Here is a 20,539-nt window from a genome sequence, read left to right as displayed (position 1 = left end):
TGTTAAAATTGGATATAATTGTCCATGGTGAGGCGACAGACGTGATTGCATAACAGTCAACTGTTATTCTCCCAAAGCTGTTAACAACTATCTGTTTCAAGGATAACATGTTTGTGACACTATGATTATATCAATTGCTTGGGATTTTGTTTTCGTCACACAATTACTGTGATATTCACTAAGTATGATTCAGAGATGGTCCACCCAAAGCAGTGCACTAAGCGCTTCACTTATTGCAAACGTTGCCAACACATGCAAATGATTTCCCATTAGATGTGCACAAAAAGATAACGAACGATGGAAAAGTTTGAAAAATATTCTTGGGGCACCCACTGCATCAAGTCGGGACTGAAAACCCAATCCACATGTGAACCAGAACAGGAATCAAACCCGGGTCACAGTGGTGGTGGAAGGCGAGGAAATAAACCACTGCGCCAACCTGACTCGCCAACCTTGACTTTGTTTGTGATTTGGAAGTATGTTGATAAAAAAATCTGCACAATCTTCTCATGCCAATTTAAATTCATAATCACATCGTCATCGTTAGGGATATCGCCATGACTGAGTAATACCCTATCGTTGAAATTACAAGTATTACAACGTCAAAGTCTTTCACTGGACCGTAAAAGCCCTATCTTCAACTCTTCCTTGCCCTCTGAATAAACTATTTATCTCTCTGCCCTTTCTGTCATTCTAAAAATTAAACACAGATAGCTCAAGACGACGACGCGAGGTTATTTATAGCAACGAGACCCACGGGCGCGTAGAGACGACGGACACATGGTATAACTTGACGTCACTCCGACCGGAAACAGACTATTCCATCGAGATAGCGGCCAGGACAAGTGCAGGCATGGGGGTGGATCCGCTCAAACTGTTCCTATCTACAGGTGAGTTCATTTTGGCCGCTCATTTTTGGGGTTGGTTTAACGGCATGTAGAATCATTTGCATTTATCCATAAAGTAACCTACAAAATTATCATCAAAAGCAGGGGCGGATCCAGGAATTTTCGCAGGGGGGGGGGGTTTCATCAGCCAAAAAATCTGAAAATGTACACACGTGTTTTTTCTCCGGGGACTTGGCCTCCGTAAAATCAAAAACTGAAGGGGGGGGGGGGGGGGGGGGCTGGTACCAATTTTAATAGGGGGCGCTGTTCAAATTCGACGATTATTAACACTCATTACAGAATGGTGTACCGTATTTTGAACAGGCGGACATTAGACCAGTATAATTTTTTGGGGGTGTCACAGCAAGGGGGGAGTTTTCGACTTATTTTTTAGGAATTTGTATGAGACTTCTTTTTTTTTGACAGAGCTGGTTTTTGTTTTGTTTTTTGGACCCCCAAAACCCCCTCTGGATCCGCGCCTGAAAAGGTTACTTTGATTTAAGATTGTACTGATACTAAAACACCACGTGAAATTATTCTGTCTTGCTTGCCGTCATTTTGAAAAAAAATCAAGAAATGTAGTTGATCAGTCGTTTGACTGATTTTTGTGATAGAGAGTGCTGTTGACAAAATTGTGTTTCATTATCAATACTTTGTGCATGGTTTTCACTGTTTTCTTGAAAAGTGTAATAGCCATTGAGCTGAAACTTCAACAGGTAAGGTTTGGAACATTCTTCGTTGGATTTTGGATAGTTGTTTTATTGGAAAGGAACAAAACGCATAAAAGCAAATGATCCTATATGGCTTTGAATCAGGATGCATGTAAAATGGAACACATCATCTGGGAGCTTCTAACATTGCCTTGTCTAGTTCCAGACCTATTTACTTAAAACTCAGTGGTTCTTAAGTCTGGAGTGTTGAATTGTTAAAAGGTGGGCCCAATTTCAGGGCTCTGCTTACTGTTATAGTGAATAATCCGTGCTTACAGTAGCAGAAAATTCTGTGCCTATTGTAAGCGTATTTCACAGGTTAGCTAGTTATTGTGGCTTATGCGCATCCATGCATACATCCCGTAACTAAGGATTCTGTGTTTACATGATTTTTCATGTTAGCGCAAAATGGTGATCGTAAGTGCAGAAGCAGAGCCAAAAAACTGGGCCCTTGTGTGCAAATGGATAGATGTTTTCAACGACTGACGCAATACTGCCCACACCTGTCGCTAACCAGAAATGGAACCGTGTCTTGGGGGAATGAGTTCAACACATAGTCATAAACCTGTCCACCCAAATGGTGGGTAGGGAGTATACAGACTCCTTACCGGAAGCGTAGAAGACACTGTGTGGCCTACTTTTCAAAGCAAGCATCTTAAAGGCATATTTAGATCATTTGCTTTCATGCATTTTTTTCATTTCCAATAAAAACACCACTCAAAATCCGACAAAGAATGTTCAAAACCTAACCTGTTGAGGTTTGAGCTCAGTGAATATTACACTTTTTGAGAAAACAGTGAAAACCATGCACAACCTTTTGATCATGAAACATGATTTTGTCTATGGCACTCTTTATTGCCAAAAATCAGTCAATGGACTGATTGTTGGAAATCACCTACATTTCTGGATTTCTTCTAAATGACAGCAAGCCAGACTGAACAATTTCACGGGGTGTTTAGTACCAGAATGATCTTTAATCTAAGTAAGCTTTTGATAATAATTTGGTAGGTTACTTTCTGGATAAATACAAATGAGCCTTTAAGGACATGATGCAGCACTGAAGTCTGCCAAGCCAGGGCACTTACTCAGATTTAAGAAGAAAGAGTTCTTCTTCAATATTAATTAATAAAGCTATGGTACACAAAGTCTATCCCTTGAATTTGGAGGTACCAATTCTGAATTTTGATTTAATAAAAATTTGATTCGTTACTCATGTTTGATACTTCATGGTTTCCTACAAAATGTCACATTCATTTTTTTTCAAAATGAAATTATTCTGTAATAATGCCTAGGTTTTTGTTGGAAGCTTGTCATTGATTATCTCGTCTTGTAACCCGTCTCCTTCCAGGCAAGGCCCGTGCAACCGAGACCCCGCCATCTTTGCATGGTACCACGCCACCCAGCATCACCACACAGTCTGCTACAGATGAAGCACCGATTAGTCAGTTCCCAGGTGGTGTGGCCTATCCACTGTGAGTAACACACACGCCTCTACTTCTGCAATTTCCTTTATTTGTATTTATTTATTTATATATATGTGACCCACTCTGCAAAAATGAGTCACATGTCTCCAGAGCCACTTTTGAGCTAAAGGTCTTTGAAGGAATGTTGCACAGTGTTTAAGCAATTGGAATCCTCAACATTTTCAATTCTACACAAAGTCCATTTTCATCAAACCAAACTGTTGAGGATTCCAACTACCCACCCAACACAAAAAAAGTAATTTTTATTGATACTTGAATGGCAAATTACAAAGTACCAAGGTAACAGAGACAGAAAAATGTCAAACTTTGGACCCTAAATTTATAAAATGACTCACATGGTAGTAGTCTATGGAATATCCCCTTGCACAGCAGTGGTCTATGATATGCGAGCAGATTCGGCGATTAATTATGCAAAACAAGACCGCGTCTTGACCTCGAGATTCTGACCATTCAGCCAGGTCTTCGATAACCTGTTGTTGTATTACAAAAAACATGGCAGCCAATCAACAGCTTAGTCCAAATTTCTGATTGAAATGAGGTCACAATTTCTAAAGTAGACACAACTTTTAAAGTCGACTCCTTGGCGCGTGGGGTCGCACAAAATTTACATTACTGACATACATGAGACATTGGTTAGCCAGGGAGCTCTGTTGGACAACGGTTGATACTCAGACTACATGGTGATTGAAGTTCTTATAACACTGCACTTAAGCAAACTGTCATCGTATTTTGATAAATATCCGGAAACAAGCAAACTCAAAGCCTAAAGATTTTGCACTCTTCTTCAATTTTGTCTTCTCCCCAAAAACGGAAATGGGTATATTCCCCTAAGTCTGACTCTGACTGATGTAGTCTTCAATCATAGCCAGAAAATGCAATGCAAGTTAGGTGACGGAATCGTCGTGGGAATGTGAATAATCACAGTGTGTCATTTGCAGATGTATCATTCCTGGGGATCATACTTTGCAGCCTCAAATTAATTTTGCTTGAAGTTGTAAAACTACAGTTGTAAAGTTAGTGCGTGCCCTTTTTTTTTTCAAGGATTGAGAGTTGTCTGGTTTTAAAGGCAGTGGACGCTATATGCAAACATTAAAAAAACAAAGCTGCCAAAATACCATGACATATTCTACTTGATTGTAAGTAAATAATAGGATCATGCATCCTATGAAATCCTAGTATGCTGTCCTTTTCAAGAAAAGTGGAATTTTTTATCATTTCCGTGCGGTGGTCAGGACCAAACCATCGCCTGTTCACCAGAAACCAACACTTTGCGTCACGAAAAATGAAGATACGAAAAATATCAAAGTTTTCTCAAAAAGTAATATCTACTGAGCTGAAATTTAACAAGTTAGTTTTTAATAACGTGCTTCAGATTCATTGTATTGTTGTTCCGTGAATCAGAAAAAAAATCCACATTTTGTTTGCAAATGGTGTCAGTTACATTTAAGTGATTTTTTTTTAGAGTCCCTTGCAAAATTCAGGAAGTTAAACTTGAGTCATTTTAAAGTTTAGCATTTGTAGTTTCGATGCAATTATATGCTTACTCGATATCAAACATCTAACTTAATAATTACTAAACATTTGGACAGTGGACTTCAAGGTTTATTACATTTTGATGAGTACAACTTTTTTTTGATGCAAAGCAAGTTTTTCATTAAAAGCTCTCCCTTCTAAAAATGTTCAGTAATGCGTTTTGACTTGCACCCCCTTGTGGTTTGATCCCAGTTTGTCCCTCGGGAAGATACAATGCTCTTTCACGGATATGTAACTGATTGCAAATTAACAAACATTAACCCTAACAGAACTCAACCCATCAAACTCCAATGGCATGTTTTGTTGGAATCTGTCAGGATGGGTACAATGACAGTCTTTTACATTGGGTTGGCATACCTCCAGAATCAAAGTCAAAATATGTGTTTGCAGTTTCCCATAGGGTGCTGGAATTTGCCAGGATGGGTATGGTTCCTAGTAAATCGTGCTATGGAGTTAGGGTTAATCAATTTTGGAAGACCTATATGTACGATTGTACATTGCACTTTTACTTCAGTACGCATTTTTTTTTCTTTCAGATATGCATATTTGTTGAATGTCTCAAAATGTTTTAACTTAAAGGGAACATACGTCATTTGCTTTTGCTGTAATTTTCAGAAATAGATGGAATTGGGGGGTAGGAAATATGTAGCAAATATAGTAACAACTAACACTGACTTTTTTTAGGTTTTGGGTTAGGAAATGCTATAAAAACCAAGAAAAACAATCATTTTCCTGTAGTCTGGTTCCCTGACTCCATATAAGAAGAAACAGAGCAGTTTACATATATTGGGGAATTGTAAGGTCAGGGAACCAGTCTAGCTGGCTCGTACCCGTTCATAGGTTTATAATCGATTGCAAACAAGTGCGATGGTCAATTGGGGGCCAGTATTTGAAAAAAAGCCAGTTTTTTCCAACGCTCATCGGCCGATCAGCGTTGGAAATTGATACAAAAATACCACTTTTCTTGAAAATGACAGTATACCAGGTGCCATGATTTTACAGGATGATTTACACTGTCATTCACTAACAGTCCAGCAAGGTATTTCAAAATGACTTGGTAGTTTTATTTTTTGATGTTTGCAAATGTTGTATTTTCCCTTTAAAGAAATTATGTTTTTCATGAATTCTTGGAGGACAAAGAAAATCAGGAGGGGGGGGGGGGGGAGGGGCTTTCGCCCTCCACCTTCAGAACCCTCCCTGATTACCAAAGCACAGTAATCGGACGTGTCTGCTTGTATCCTGCTTTAGTTTATGATTAATTGGTTTTTTTTCGTTATTCTTTGACTTGTCAGGAACTCATTGATCATCTTCATCACGGCTGTCAGCCTGGCTGGCGCGGCCCTGTGTCTAGCCATCGTCGTCCTGTTGGTCTGGTGCAAACGACGCGGCGACGAGAAAGCCCGCAAGCAATCCAACTACTGTACGTTGCATCACGTATTGCTCCAAAAAAAAAAAGCATTTATGTATCGGGTGAAATTAGTGTCAGACATTTGACATTTTCTGACCATTTACCACGTTCAGTGTGTAGACATATTTTTGTCTACATGCAAACTTAAGTTTGCAGTCGAAGTTTGTACTGCAAATGCATTTGGAGTTTAAGGAAAGGAATGTGACGCTGGGAATGTGACAATTCAAACTAATTTTTAAACTAAACCAATTTTTGAGTAAACTTTTCATCCTCTTTATGTCATACACATATTTTTAAGTGTTTTTTCTATTTTTATTTTTACGTAGTGTGATCTCAATGTTCAAATACAACTTCTTTTTTTTAATTCCTTTTGAAGTTAATCATTTAACTGGTTTTAAAATGGATAAGTTTGTGAAAACGGTCTGTGAAAATGTAATATTTTCACATACGTTCTGGTTGAAGTGTTGAAATAATGAAGGTGAGTTTACAACGAGGCATTTAGGGGAGACAAAAATCAAAGATATCAATCAGTCTAGGAAGTGAACAGAAATGTTGTGGTGCTTAAAAAAATTGTATTTAATTTATCTTTCCTTCAGAGACAATTTGTTTTCAAGAAATTTTTACATGAACACAATTTATACGACCATACTGAAATTTGTATCCTTGTGGAGACATTTCTTTGTTCTCGTGTACTAAAGTTTTTGAGTTTGAAAGTACAGTTGCAAATTTCTCCTATTTTAACCAGAATTAATTTTCTTGGCTGAAATTCGGACTAAATATCCCTTTTCTAAAACTCTACCATTTGCGACACATCAACATACCTTGGAAATTCCTAGTTTTGAGTAAAATCCATATATCTATTTCGTGATAGCCTTGTGGAGACGTATTCATCTATAGAAATTGCCCTGTGGAGACGTATACAATCTGTTGTTCCCTATCGTGTGCATGTCTCCAGAGGGCACGGTGTATCAGATCATGAACACATGTATCTTTCTTGTTTTACAATAATGAATGTTTTAAAAGATCACCAACTTTCACATTTTAGAACTCGCATTCGTGTTCAAAGGTCACAATGTCTCCTGGTGAGCAACTGTTGACAGATCAAATTCAAACAGTCTTCACACTTTCATTAAAGTTTGTACAAATTCCCAGGGCCGTTCCTTTGCACCTACTTTATAACGCAGAACCTTCTCTGTGCAATTTTTCTTCTATTTTTAGTGATCGACAATGATCAGATGTGTTCATCCAGCCAGCGCAGTGGGAGCGATGACATCATCCTGGATATGTCATCCAGACCAAAGTAAGTGACGCCAGAAACTCACGAATATCTCAACAAGTCATTAAAGTTGCTAAGTCCTGTTATACAGGTAGCATTAAGGGAAGGGTGGTTGAAGCCTAGCTGAATACTGCATGCTGTTGGTGATGCATATAACTTGCCATATTTAGCCACATTGTGTCATATTACTGAGGTTGTGTGCACTTTGCATGTATATGTAAAGGTAGTCTCAACATGACTGTGTGTATTAGGTTCAAAGTACTATTTCAGGAATACATGTAAAATAGATTGATTCATTCAAAATGGGAACATGCATTGTCAGCCTTGTTATTACTTGGGTCAATATTGGTCAAGACCGCCATTGGTTTGTACACAGTAGGCCAGGAGGTAAGGAAGAAAATTTGACCGATTGTGACCTTAAATACTACTATTTAACCCAAAAGCACCTGTACTACATTGTATTACATTGTGTTTATTCACTGAAGAATCGATACAACCATAGAGTGCGTGGTTTTTTTTGGTGCTACAGTGACTAAGGGGTTAAGTCTAGCCCACTGCGCACATGGGACCACAATGCGTGTGCCTCTTTTAATGCAACAATGCATATTCCAGCCACATGCATCATACATGTGATCTGACACACCGTGCCCTCTGGAGACATGCACACAATAAGGAACAAAAGATTGTATACGTCTCCACAGGGCAATTTCTATAGATGACTAAGTCTCCACAAGGTTTTCACGAAATAGATATATGGATTTTACTCAAAAACTAGGAATTTCCAAGGTGGGTTGATCCGTCGCAAATGGAAGAGTTTTAGAAAAGGATATCATCAAGTCCGAATTTCAGCCAAGGAAATTAATTTTGGTTAAAATAAGAGCATTTTGAAACTACACTTTCAAACTTGAAAACTTTACTACACAAGAACAAAGAAATGTCTCCACAAGGATACAAATTTTAGTATGCGTGTGCACACATGTCAGACTTTTGTGCTCCCATGCCGAACATTAATCAGGGCTATGATTGGCCGAAGTGTTTTCATTTCGTTGGAACAGCAAATGATGACACTGTAGCAATGCATGCAGTGGCATTTTCTGGATATAAACACCAGAAAAATTTCATTTCTTGAAGCAGTTTATTAACTTCACTTAAATCTAAAAATGAATATTTTATAAACTAATTTTTAAGCAGTAAGCAATATGTAAACTGACATCAATAATCTTGGATCCACGTCTTTTTACACCTTCAAATGGCATTGTTACATTCCTTCGTTCATTCAAGAATTAGGCCTATGGAGTCTATACATGTCCTGAAATTTCTCACTTGAAGTTCAGACTAATCCTATCAAACGAAATCCATGCTTTCCCTTCCATTTCTACCAGTTCCAAATCGCCGTCTGCAGCCAGCTCCAGGAACCCCTCTCGCCTCCCCTCAGTCTCCACCCCTACCCCTTCCCCGCCCGTGGAGTTCGCCGATCTGAGCGGCATGGTGGACCGGCCCGGAGATCCCAACCGCCCACGGGCCAGCTCCTCCCCTTCCATGGATCACCGTCGTGAGGCTGAGGCTTACGCCGCGTACGGGGCCGGGCCAGTGGATCAAGGGTCCGGCACCGTGCCTAGAGCTAACGGGAGATTGTACACGCCGGCTAGGAGTAAGTTTGGAATAAGTATTTAGATGTTCAGTAGTTTATTTAGGTAGATGCATAGTATCAGGCTTTTCAGTTTAAACGCAGAAATTTGGACTTATTCTTGCATGACCACAGTTTGTTTTCTCAGTGCACAATGCCGTATGCCCAGACTCAACAGGCAGTAGTAACAGGAACCTTCCTGCCTTCTTTAAATCAATCATTACCCAGGAATCCTATGACACATTCTTTTTTTTTTTTTCATGTCCCATTTACTCCTTATTTGTAATTTTGTTCTACCATATTCAAGGGTATTTTGGTGCCTTTTTGGTGCCATATTCATGAGTATTCCACAGACTAGTATGATTTTGCCGTATTTCGTACGGGAATTTTGTTGAAAATACGACCGTACGTTTTCCCCCATGAAATACTGGTTTTTACCATTTTAACACGCCTGAAAAAATCCTAGTTCAAAGCGGCCGTGGGTGTACATTATGCTAGATAAAATTGACTGAATCAACGTACAGTACATACACATGCACGCAGCAAACGATACATACACGAACTGATTCTGGTTTCGCGGTTCCCTCTGTACAATGTACATGTGTACACGATATCAAAAACTGGTCATTTTTTTTTAACTTTAATAACGATGTAGTAACGAGAGCATTGCAGCCACATTTGTTTATAACGTATAGCTTGTCTATGTATATTTTTTGAAAAATACAGTTTTTTGTGTGAAAAATACAACTTTCGGAGATTCAGAATAAAGTTTTTCGATCCCAAAGGTTGGCAGGTCTGATTCAAGGCAGAAACCTCAATGTTACAGCTATCTCAGCACCACAAGTTGCAAGACTTTTGGGTATTTTGCTGTCGTGAATTTTCATTTCTTTGGTGATTTGTTGTTGTGTCAGTGAAGGGTAGTAAGGCAACTTGAGCAAACTTTTCTCACAGATGTTTTCAGTGAGCAAATTGTTGGGCTTACAAATTGAACACAAAACCCCTAAACTGAACAGTGTCTTCCTGAAATGACATCACAGCAACAGCGCCCTCTGTTGTCCTGAAGGGCCTGGATTTTAATTTTTCGTTTTGATAAAATTAACTCAGAAGAGATGTCAGATAGTTTTCATACATTCAAGAGGAGGAGAAACTTGCACAGGGCACATTTCTATTAAAGCAAAAGTCATTGTATAGACCCTTTAACAGTCCATATTCGATTCAGTATTCATGGGGAGATGACAGCGAGTTGAAAAATGTGTGTCAGTTCATTCAACGGTTTTATAAAAAAAGACTGAACGTGAATAACCCGTGTATTTCCTGGTGATGCATTTTGGTGCTAAATGACATGCCACTGGATATACAGCGGAAATGACTGTAAACATTGATGAAGGCGGAAGACTCTGCTTAAAGGCGGTTTCAGCTTAGATCTTTCACAGTGTAAAAATATTGACAAGAAGTGCAAGAAGTGAAACCTAAATCTCTGGACTATTATTTTAGTGAAGTTTTGCATGTAGTACTTGAAAATGTAGGATATGAAAGCCCAATTCATAAGCTTTCTTTTGGTACAAGAATCATTCATATCACTCATGTACTTTTCAAGTTACATAATTTTAAACACAATTTTAAAGTTCTGTCCACAGATCACAAAAAAGGTGTGCATTCTTTCAGCAAAACAAAAACAATTCACACGAATCCCTATGTGATTTGTTTTTCGTTTTGTTGAAAGAACACTTACCTTCTTGTGATCCGTGGACAGAACTTTAAAACGGTGGGTGTGTTTAAAATTCCTTAACTTGAAAAGTACATGAGTGATTTGAATGATTCTTGAACTAAAAGAAAGCTTATGAATTGGGCTTTTGTATCTTAGATTTTGGAAGGACTACATGCAGAACTTCACTAAATAATGGTCCTGACATTTGGGTTTCGCCTTTTTTTATTCACCCTGTATACCAATATTCGATTTTGATTAATTGAATATCTGAAAAGTGTGTTTTTCAATTCAAATATTCGGACAATTTGAGTGATCCCGAGGAGATGATGAAAAATGTCCACGCTGTTATTGTTTTATCGTACAAACTACATGGGTTTATTGTTTTTCAAATGCCACACTTATATGCATGCTTAACTTGATCAGCACGTCTCGAAATTGAATATTCAAATATTTCATCAAGTTGGGAATAATCGCAAATTATTGAAAAATGTCCTGGGGCATTGAAGTTACAGCGGAGAGCTGTGGGATACCACTGGGTGTTCTCAATCTCAAATACATTGCTGAAGGCACCTGTTACTCATGCGAAGACATTACCGGTTCGTGTGGATTCAGAAGTAATAGTCGAGCATATACTTAATAGTGAAATACGCGCACACCCATGTTTACGTTACCTACCAAGTGTGGACATTCCCTTGGTTTCGTGTAGTTAAGAAACACCAGTGCAAAAACTCATTTTTCTCAAACTGTGAAAACTCTTTCAACCCAACTTTTTTTCTATGATTCCCTTCAGTGTTTCTCTTCATTTTGCCACAAATAAACCTAACCCCAAAATGCCTCTAAACCTGTTTTCCAGAAATGGGGAAACACTGTGTGGACGTGGGTAAGTCCACACAACGTCGCTGCTACCTGGTTTATGTGGACCTCTTTTGTTCGGAAGTCCACACAGTGAATGTAATGCCTACCCTAACCAGTACGCACATATGCCATCCCCTCCCACTTTCAAAGTGGTCAGAATTATCACAAGAAAGTGAACATTTGTCTGTGAACATTTGTTTGTAATAACTGTTGTTTTTTTGTTTTCCTGTCTCAGGTCCGAGGAATCCCAAGTATCACCCTGGCTCCTCCAATCTGCAGCTAGAAAGCTCAGAGACCACACCGGATAAACTTGATGAGCTTTATAACAAGGTGAGAGTCAGAAATTCTTCACTTGAACAGTTTACAGGGGAGGGGGTACGCAATACATTTGCATTAGAAATTTGCGTGGGACTCAACATTAGCGTCAAAATATTGTCCTCTTGTGTCATCCGTGACCATTAATATGACCAGTGTGACCTCAGTTTGCAAAAACAACTTGAGTAAAAAAATCATAATCATGGGCTCTAGAAAAATGCTGCGATAAGTCAAAGTCAAAGAGAACACTAACTTAAAGCCGGAGTCCATCATTTGCAGCTATCCAAAAAAGTAACTGGCGTAATTATTGTTGAAAAACATACTGGTTGAAAGATAGTAAGGGGACTAAACTCCCTGTGAAATTATTCTTTCTGGCAAGCTCTCATTTTGAAGAAATCAATGAAAGAAGGCATTTCCAACAGTGAGTCTTAAGAAGCACCGTAGGAAAATTAAAATTAGTAGTTCGTTTTGTTATTCGGCGCAGCGCGCGCAAGCATTGGCACGACGCACAGGCGCACGCGGTTGCTATAATTCGTCGGATCAGTGCGCGACATCGCGTAAAGCTGCAATTCAAAACAATTTAAAACATGATTTAGCAAACTTTTGATTTGAAATTAAGATCCTAGAATGCTGTTTTTCTCGGAATATACAGCTGAAGCTGAGCTGAAACTTCATTAGGTTAGTTGTTCAGTATCCTTCATTAGATTTTGAACACTTTTGTGCTTCAAACGAACAAAATGCACAAATTACAAATGATGGACTATGTCTTTAAGCTAAGTTACTAGTTTTCATAGTGTACAGTGGTGTATGACGTTGTGGAAATATCAGACAAAACAATATTCACATATTTGAAAGTTCTGTGAGTCAACTGTTTGAGCCAATTTTAAAAACCTTCAATTTTTATCCGCACATGTGTAGCTAAAAAGATGGAACATTGAAAATACCCAATGCTTGTACATTTGAAAGCTTTTGGGCAGAAACGGCATTTGGAACACCGTCAGAGCTCAAAACGTTGTCGAGTATCTTTTCCATGACAATGAATAAAATGCTTCAAACTGCTGAATGACAGGATTGACCTAAAATAAACAAATTTAAAAAAATGAAGACGGTCTGACGTTTCAATCCTAGCAGCATTTGTTCTCCAGTTTGGTCACTGTTAGCATTATTATATCCAGGGTTCGACCTTAGCAGTAGTCCACTTGCCAAATGTGACTAAAAACAGCAGCGGACTAGTCAAAACTATTCCTAAGTATCCAGCCTGGCGAATCAAAATTATTGTAAATAAATAACATTGTTGTTTATGTAACTCTGGTGCAAACATTTACAAACGCTATTGTGGACTAGTGAAAAGGCCCGCGGCTAGATAAGAGTCTGGTTCACTAGTCCGGCTGGCTTAGTGAAAAAAAGTGTTAAGGGAAACCCTGGTTATATCTTCACATCCAATTCCTTTAAGACACAGAACATGTACAGTACATCGGTTTTAAGTTTGGTTCTCTTTCTCCCAGGTGACGATGTCTTCCTCTCGAGGGCCTAGCAGGATGAAGCAGGACAGCCTGGCAGCCATCGCGGTCCTGCTGGATCAGGAGGAGACACACAGTGACTTACAGCCACCGGAAAGCCCTACGTCTGTGGTCATCTCCAACCAAAGGACTACCCTATAACACTCCAAAAAAGCTTGCCAAAACAAGCTTAGTCACTGTAAATTATGAAGAAATAAAAACTCCTTTGTACATAAAAGTGTGAGGTGGGCACAGAACTTGTGTTCAAAGTCTTCGGGTCGAAAACTGTGCCAAACCAGACTCCTGGAAAGAGAGATACCACCTTCAACTTCCAAAAATGAGATTTGTCACGTCGACATCGTGAACTCAGACCGTGAATTCAACGCTCCAGACCACGAGGCTAAGGCACTCCCATGAGGCCAAGGCACTCCACACACCTTAACTTTTTCCCATACCTTCTCTGAGAATCGATTACCATTCTATGCATCAGTAGTTTTGCCTTCGTTTTTGATGGAGTTTGTTAATGGTCTATTGTAATATTTGTTATAAATCTTATAAAAAATGAACAGGAAAGGAAGTGCCAAAAAGTTTATCCAATGTAATTGATACTTTTAGCATTTTTGCTGTTGATGTTTCAAGTTGCCTTACTTGATGTGGATATTTCATAGTATGATGTCTAGGGATGTGAAATAATTGTTGGTTTTTACTGTGCCGTCAAGCATGTAAATGATTCTCTGTAAAAAAGGCTGTGCCGTTTTAACATATGAAAGATTTGGTTTCGGGTTTCTGTGAAAAAATACTGAGAGTACGGAGAAAACTCATGTTAAAGGAGACTTTAATAAAATAATAACAAAATTAATTGGTGTGATTTGAACCTGCTTTCTGTTGCGATGAATAAACTAGGAAGACTGAAAACTGGACAGCATTAAACATTGAAAAAGAATAGAACGTGCAGTTAGGTTTAGTGGTGTGTGTATTTACAGGTAGTATGGGAACCAAGGTACCCAGAAGAGAAACCCAACCCCAAAATTCAAATCCCGGAAGTTGTCTGAAGGGCTTTATAGCTTTGCGGTGTAAAATACAACTTTCGCGAGCGTCATCTGTTGCACGTTAAAAATGCACATAAAACGTGAAATGTGTTTTGATTTTCAATATAGCCTGGTTTTCTTTGAAAATTCCCACAAATGGCATTCAAACCCTTTCTTTTTCATGTCTGAGAAGTAACTTGTAAAGTTGGGCACAGGTACCCGATCCCGTAATCCGGAACCGGTTCCCGACATCAGCGGGCAGGTACCGGTTCGATGCACAGCTCTTGTTAGGTTCAATATTCTAGAAGGCAGAACTAAAGGAAAAAGTCATCAAGATTAGCCAGTTATATTCAAGATGAAGTCATTTCTTACATAAAGTGGGTAATTTTGCTTGTAGGTTTGTGTGTGTGCCATATTTAACCAGGCTGTGCTTCAAATTCATTTATTTCTGATTGTTTACTCATAATTACTTGTGTGTGGCAGTGGGTGTGGTACTTTATATTATAATCATGTTTGATCGCTATTGGTATTATTTTTAACATTATGCCTAGGGATTTGACCATCATTTACATGTGCCTTTGTATTTGCCTCGGTATTTTTGTGAAATTTTTTAATCAAACAACTCGCTTAAGATTGTAAAAAAAATTGTTAGGTACTGCGAGTGGTGTGTGTTGAAATATTCAGTTCAGCAGACTTAAAATCGAAGAGCCTTAAAATCGAAATGCAACTTTTACATGTGCTTGTTTTACTATTGGTTGGATGAATCATTTTCTTTGGTGGGATTCGACATAATTCAATTGAAACGTTTGCATTATGATAGAGAGAAAAAAAGAAAGTTTTTTTTTTTTATAAATACAACTGTTAATGGAAGTTGCATTTTGACTCTCAAATCACATAATTTTGTTTGCGGGTCTTTCTCCCACAAAGAGGCTTTCTCATTGACTGATGTCGCTCGTAAAAATTCCTGTAGGTTTATAAAAAATATCCAGACATATGTGAGGCGTTCTGGCAAAATGAGACAGAACTAGGCAGAGGTTGAAATGAGAGTTTGCGGGTATTAAGAAAGAGGTTAAATTCTCCTTTAGAATACTGTTGTTGCACTTCAATTGAACATTTTGTTGACAAGTTATGGCTGTTTAAAGTGTGCTCTCATCGACATGTCTAAAAGTAAAACACTGAGAAAAAAAGGCCTTTAAAGTTTCAAGTTTTGTAGTCGTGCAAATGAAAGATACCAATTGGTTTTCCATAAAAACGCTTTTATTCCACGAGTTTTGTACTGTTTCTTTAAAATATGTGCATTGGACATATCAAAGGTTATAAATATCAATAAATCTGAAATAAAAAAAAGTCACCCATATTTTTTTTTTTTTTTTTTTTTTGGTTGCTTTTTTCTCCACTATGGCCTGTGACCAGTTCCGTCTTATTTTGCCGTCTTTTTTAATGCCTCACATTTTAGGAACATGTAGTAATTAGCTATGCAATCTGTCATGTGGAGTTGGGTCCAAAGGATTAAGGCTGAATTTTTAAAAGATGTACATAACATGTACATATATGTATATTATTTTGTAAGACCGTGTTTTCTACTGAATATTTTAATCAAGTTTAAACCAACGCATGACAAAACAGAGACTGCAGTGCATATATTATGTGTGTATCTGGATACACATTTAAAGTGCTAAGAAATTGTTTGTAATGAGTGTTGTTTCTTGCATAATTTGGGCATATATTTTTATGGCAATCGACATTGCGTATTGCCATACGAAAGGCCTGTATTCCGAAATCATGTATTGAAACTTATTTGGTTAACCATTGTCATTAAGTATGTGTGTTTACTTAATATTTATTTTTGTTATTGTTTGTGATAAAGTTTCTCATATTCTTCTTTGTAACACCTTTGTAATAGCGTGCAAACTTCAACCAATGCTTATGATTAGTGGCATTTTATTTATTTTGGCAACCAACCAAAATAATGTTGCTTTCTGCAGTAAGATGTTTCTTAAAACATGATGCTTTTGTATTTTGAAAATACATTTTTTTTTAATTGTATGAATGTATGTCACGTTTTCCAAGACTTTTTGTAATAAAAAAATGTGTGGATAAAATGACAAATGCTTGTGCCATGTTGGTGTGTAAGGCTTTTGTGAGATATTTGCATAATTTTTTGCATAACAATACATGCACCTGTTTAATGACCTGGCATTAATCTGGGAAATTCAAATTCGCATGTGCACATTCCAATAAAGACGATACACATTCAACATTTGAACTGTGTTGGTGTGTAAGGCTTTTGTGAGATAAATTTGCAAATTTTTGCCTAACAATGCTTGCACCTGTTCAATCACCTAACATTAATCTGGGAAATTTAAATTTAAATGTGCGCATTCAAATAAAGACGATACACATTCAACATGTGAACTGTGTTGGTGTGTAAGGCTTTTGTGAGAAAAATTTGAATAATTTTTGCATAAGAATGCTTGCACCTGTTCAATCACCTGACATATGTTCACATTTCATTCAAGAGGATGCACATTCAAAATCAACTTGCAAGACTTTTTCGGAGAAAAAACCAAACATTTCAAACACAGTTTTACAACACAAGGCTTTTTTATTCACATAAAAATCATCCCCCCCCCCAATCGGCAGAAAACTAATTTGAATAAACAGTAAGATACATAGATGGACTTGACTTTATATTTGAGAATCACTTATATACAAATCTATAATACTGAAAAACAATTCTGAGAAAATGAAAAGCAAACGGGACGGCGGTTTAAATATATAACAAATACAATGTATATACATAGTAACTCTTTACAGATCTGTGAAGGAACAAATTTATTGGACGGAATTTTCAACATTAAATTTCAAGTATTTATTCCAACAAACTGATGCTTAGAATAATCTAAGCTCTCAAAATTTCTAAATGTAATGGACGGAATGGGCCTTATTCACAAGTCGGCCATATTGAATTGAAAGTGAGGTAAAATCTTAATTTTTGGAACTTGCAAAGAGAAATGAAAGCAAGTTAATTCCTGTAATTAGTTCCAGTCTGCTTCAATGAATAATTTAAAATTTGTAATTAAAAATACCCTAATGTTTAAGGCAAGGTTTAAAAAGACAGTAAAATGCAGGCTGCATTGTGCCTGCATAAATAGTCTGGCGCCGTCCCATTGAACAGTTAACAATTAATTAAATACGTACAGGGAACTCAACAAAAATGGCCAACTCGTGAATAAGGCCCATTAAATTACTAATATATTCACTTATACCAACGGCCCCTATCCAGGGGTACTGGTATACAAACATTAACTGCTGCGAGTGGTACGGTAAAAGCTAGCATCCTGAGGTGATCCTTGGAGCATTCTGTTTTCCTGAGGCACAGCTGAGGGAAAAGGTATGCTCCATGGATCACTACACCACAAGTTCAAGCAGTGAATATTTGATTTATTTACGCCTCTCCCACAGATTCTGCTTCATTTTTTAAAGTGGTAACTGATAAACTCAACCAAAATCAAATTAAAAATGTTCTTGTATTTCAATATGAAATTCATTGACACTGAACTCTTGTTACTTTGGTTTCTGTTTTTAGTGCTTTTTCAGGCCGCGGCAGATGTGTAGTCTTTTTGGCCGTGCACAGCAAGATAGTTAAAATAGCAAATGCCATGTGACTCACTCTCAGCCAATCAAGATACAGAATCTGTCGGTCAGGTGTTATAATGTACTCTTACTTCGGTAGCGCTCTCATCGGATGGTTTTGTTTACTTGGTGTCTTTGGGTTAACACTTCCATGTGCGCAGGAACTATGCACATACATGTAGAATATAAATGTATTGATCATCGCAAGCAACCAAGTGTAATGCTTTGCAACATCTGCATTTTCTGGAAGAAAAAACGGTCATCGGAGCCCTTGGATTGGGTAGTAGGTACAAGCTGAACAATTTAATCATACTGGTTCAGATTTGAAATAATTTTTTAATGAATTTCTAAATTGGTACAATTTTCTCATCCAAATGACTCAATTAGACTCAATTGGTAAAAAAAATGCCCATTAAGCGAATGCCGCTTTACAATCCCCAGATTGGTATGCTTTGAATGACTGTATGTACAAATGATTAAACCTTAGCATCTGCTCCAGTTTGAGAAGACGGGCTCAGAGCGTCAATATGGAAATGCACAGTGCTTTCAAAATGCTGTGAGAGTTAAGGCTATACCTTTATCATGCTGCCACCATTTTAGTCATGCTCCCTGTATCCAATAACAGTGCTGAATGATAATGCTCTTTTTGCAAAAAGGAACCAGACTATTTTTCCTTCCAGCCTCGCTTTGGTTACGTTGATTTGAATGGGAAAACATCATGATGGCCGCAACATGATAATGGTCTATTTGGGATGCAGAAGAACCGCCTCCTGACAAAACCGCTGACCAGTCACCTGATCAGACATCTGATCAGACACCTGACTAGTCACCTGACTGAGACATTTGAAAAGACATCTGACTGGCCACTTTTTGAGTAACCATACATGTGTACACTGGATGTATCATGCAACCATTAATGATCATGTGGTCGTCGGACACCTGACTATAGTCACCTGACCACCTGATTATAGATGCTACAACAGGTTCATCTTTTGCCGGATGTTATTTACAATATTCTATCAACTGTACAGGATTCGATACTTTCCTCAATTGTCTATATTAATACAAGTCTTTGACTTTCTTGACCGACCTCTGCCAGCTCTCTGACCATCGCTTCTCGGCCGTTAGTTGCTCCTCTTGCTGACAGTCGATGTCGGCTAGGTTCTTGTCAAATGCTGTCAGGTAGTCCTGCAGAAAGAGACAAATAATGAGAAAAAGAGACATTCTTTTTAGTTATTTGGACATTGTCTAGTTTGTGACCTACACAAAACTGTCCTGTTTCTGAGTTTGGATCGGCAACAAGTATTCGGCTAAAACTGGCAGTAATACAAATTTCACAAATTTTCTATTTAGGCAACTTCACACAAAACAGCTAAATAAAAAATATGTGAATAAATGTTATTCACAGCAGAGATTCCTGAAGAATGCCACATTTTAAAGTAAATTGCTTATAGAGGTACCATTCAGAGGCTTGAAGCAAATGTTGACGATCAAAATTATTTTAAAAATGGTTCTTAAATAGCCAATTACAACTGAAAAAAGACAGTGCACATATACGTTCTGGCTTCATGATCAATTCTTCTCAATTAAGTCATGCCAAAGGGCAATGTCAAAACTGGATACATAAACAGGTGTTTCATGTCTCTTTCTAAACAAAACCTTGTCTGAAACGAAGCTTCATGTAGCCTTAGGTGCATGGGCCGTGCAATGAGCAAACTGTCATGCCATGGCCCGACTGAAAGAATTTGTTTAATTGGATAAGGGGCTTGGTGTGAAGATTTATTGCCCATCGTCGGATGGCGACCAGCAAACAAGAACGCTTCAGGTGCGGGTGAAACCCTGTGAAATTGCGCATGATTTTCATGAGTCATTGTTACTGCTCACCTAATCAATCAACTGGAGTTTCACACCTGCAAACAACAAGGTAAAACCCCCCAATTTCCTTCCAACATTACAAATTTCCAGGTGTAAATCTGCACCTGAGTGAATGTCTCGGCTGAACATTAAGAAAGTACAGCATGTACGTGCAGTTCAGCCTGCCTTAAAGGCATACGGGAAAATTTGCATTTATCCCAAAAGTACGGTAACCTACCAACTTATTATCAAAGAGCTTACTTGGACCAAAGATGGTACCGGTACTAAACAGTCTGTGAAATTATTCAATTTGGCTTGCTGTCAATTAGAAGAAATTAAGAAATATAGGTTATTTCCAACGATCAGTCAATTGACTGAATACAGAGTGCTATGGATGTTTCGTGATCAAAAGATGGTGTATGTTTTCTACTGTTTTCTTGAAAACTGTAATAGCCACTGAGCTGATTCTTCAACAGCTATTAAGGGTTTTGAACATTCTTCTTTGGATTTTGAGTGGTCTTATTATTGGCTACGAACAAACTGTGTAAACATCATATGATCCTATACGCCTTTAAGGAAATATGTGTCTATGTGTAATTCGTAACCTGCCCTAAACACAACATCAAAATCATGAAGCTTTCAACAGAGTATGCGTCTGTATTTGATGGATTGATCCAGGTTCAGCCCAAGAGGATGGGTGGAGGGAGGGGTGGCCTTCC

At 38.0% G+C, this 20,539-nt stretch overlaps 2 protein-coding genes across 3 annotated transcripts in view; one reads left to right on the top strand and one right to left on the bottom strand.

The window, feature by feature from the left end:
* The window catches only part of LOC119721074 (protein sidekick-1-like), a 168,815-nt gene extending 152,380 nt beyond the window's left edge, over nucleotides 1-16,435 (top strand). Inside the window, exons 25-31 of the mRNA XM_038190960.1 lie at nucleotides 711-890; nucleotides 2,946-3,069; nucleotides 5,907-6,034; nucleotides 7,241-7,322; nucleotides 8,681-8,949; nucleotides 11,724-11,818; nucleotides 13,309-16,435. Coding sequence (XP_038046888.1) covers nucleotides 711-890; nucleotides 2,946-3,069; nucleotides 5,907-6,034; nucleotides 7,241-7,322; nucleotides 8,681-8,949; nucleotides 11,724-11,818; nucleotides 13,309-13,464 — 1,034 coding nt within the window. The 3' untranslated portion in view covers nucleotides 13,465-16,435. The remainder of the gene's footprint in view (nucleotides 1-710; nucleotides 891-2,945; nucleotides 3,070-5,906; nucleotides 6,035-7,240; nucleotides 7,323-8,680; nucleotides 8,950-11,723; nucleotides 11,819-13,308) is intronic.
* Nucleotides 16,436-17,813: 1,378 nt separating this feature from the next.
* Nucleotides 17,814-20,539, bottom strand: part of LOC119720631 (coiled-coil domain-containing protein 180-like) — a 56,294-nt gene continuing 53,568 nt past the window's right edge. For both annotated transcript variants that reach the window (XM_038190380.1, XM_038190381.1), the window contains one exon: nucleotides 17,814-19,154. In XM_038190380.1, coding sequence (XP_038046308.1) covers nucleotides 19,026-19,154 — 129 coding nt within the window. In that variant the 3' untranslated portion in view covers nucleotides 17,814-19,025. The remainder of the gene's footprint in view (nucleotides 19,155-20,539) is intronic.

The sequence above is a fragment of the Patiria miniata genome, unplaced genomic scaffold (genome assembly GCF_015706575.1).
Source record: "Patiria miniata isolate m_02_andy unplaced genomic scaffold, ASM1570657v1 HiC_scaffold_9, whole genome shotgun sequence".
Lineage (NCBI taxonomy): Eukaryota > Metazoa > Echinodermata > Asteroidea > Valvatida > Asterinidae > Patiria > Patiria miniata.
This window is presented reverse-complemented; position numbering and strand designations above follow the sequence as displayed.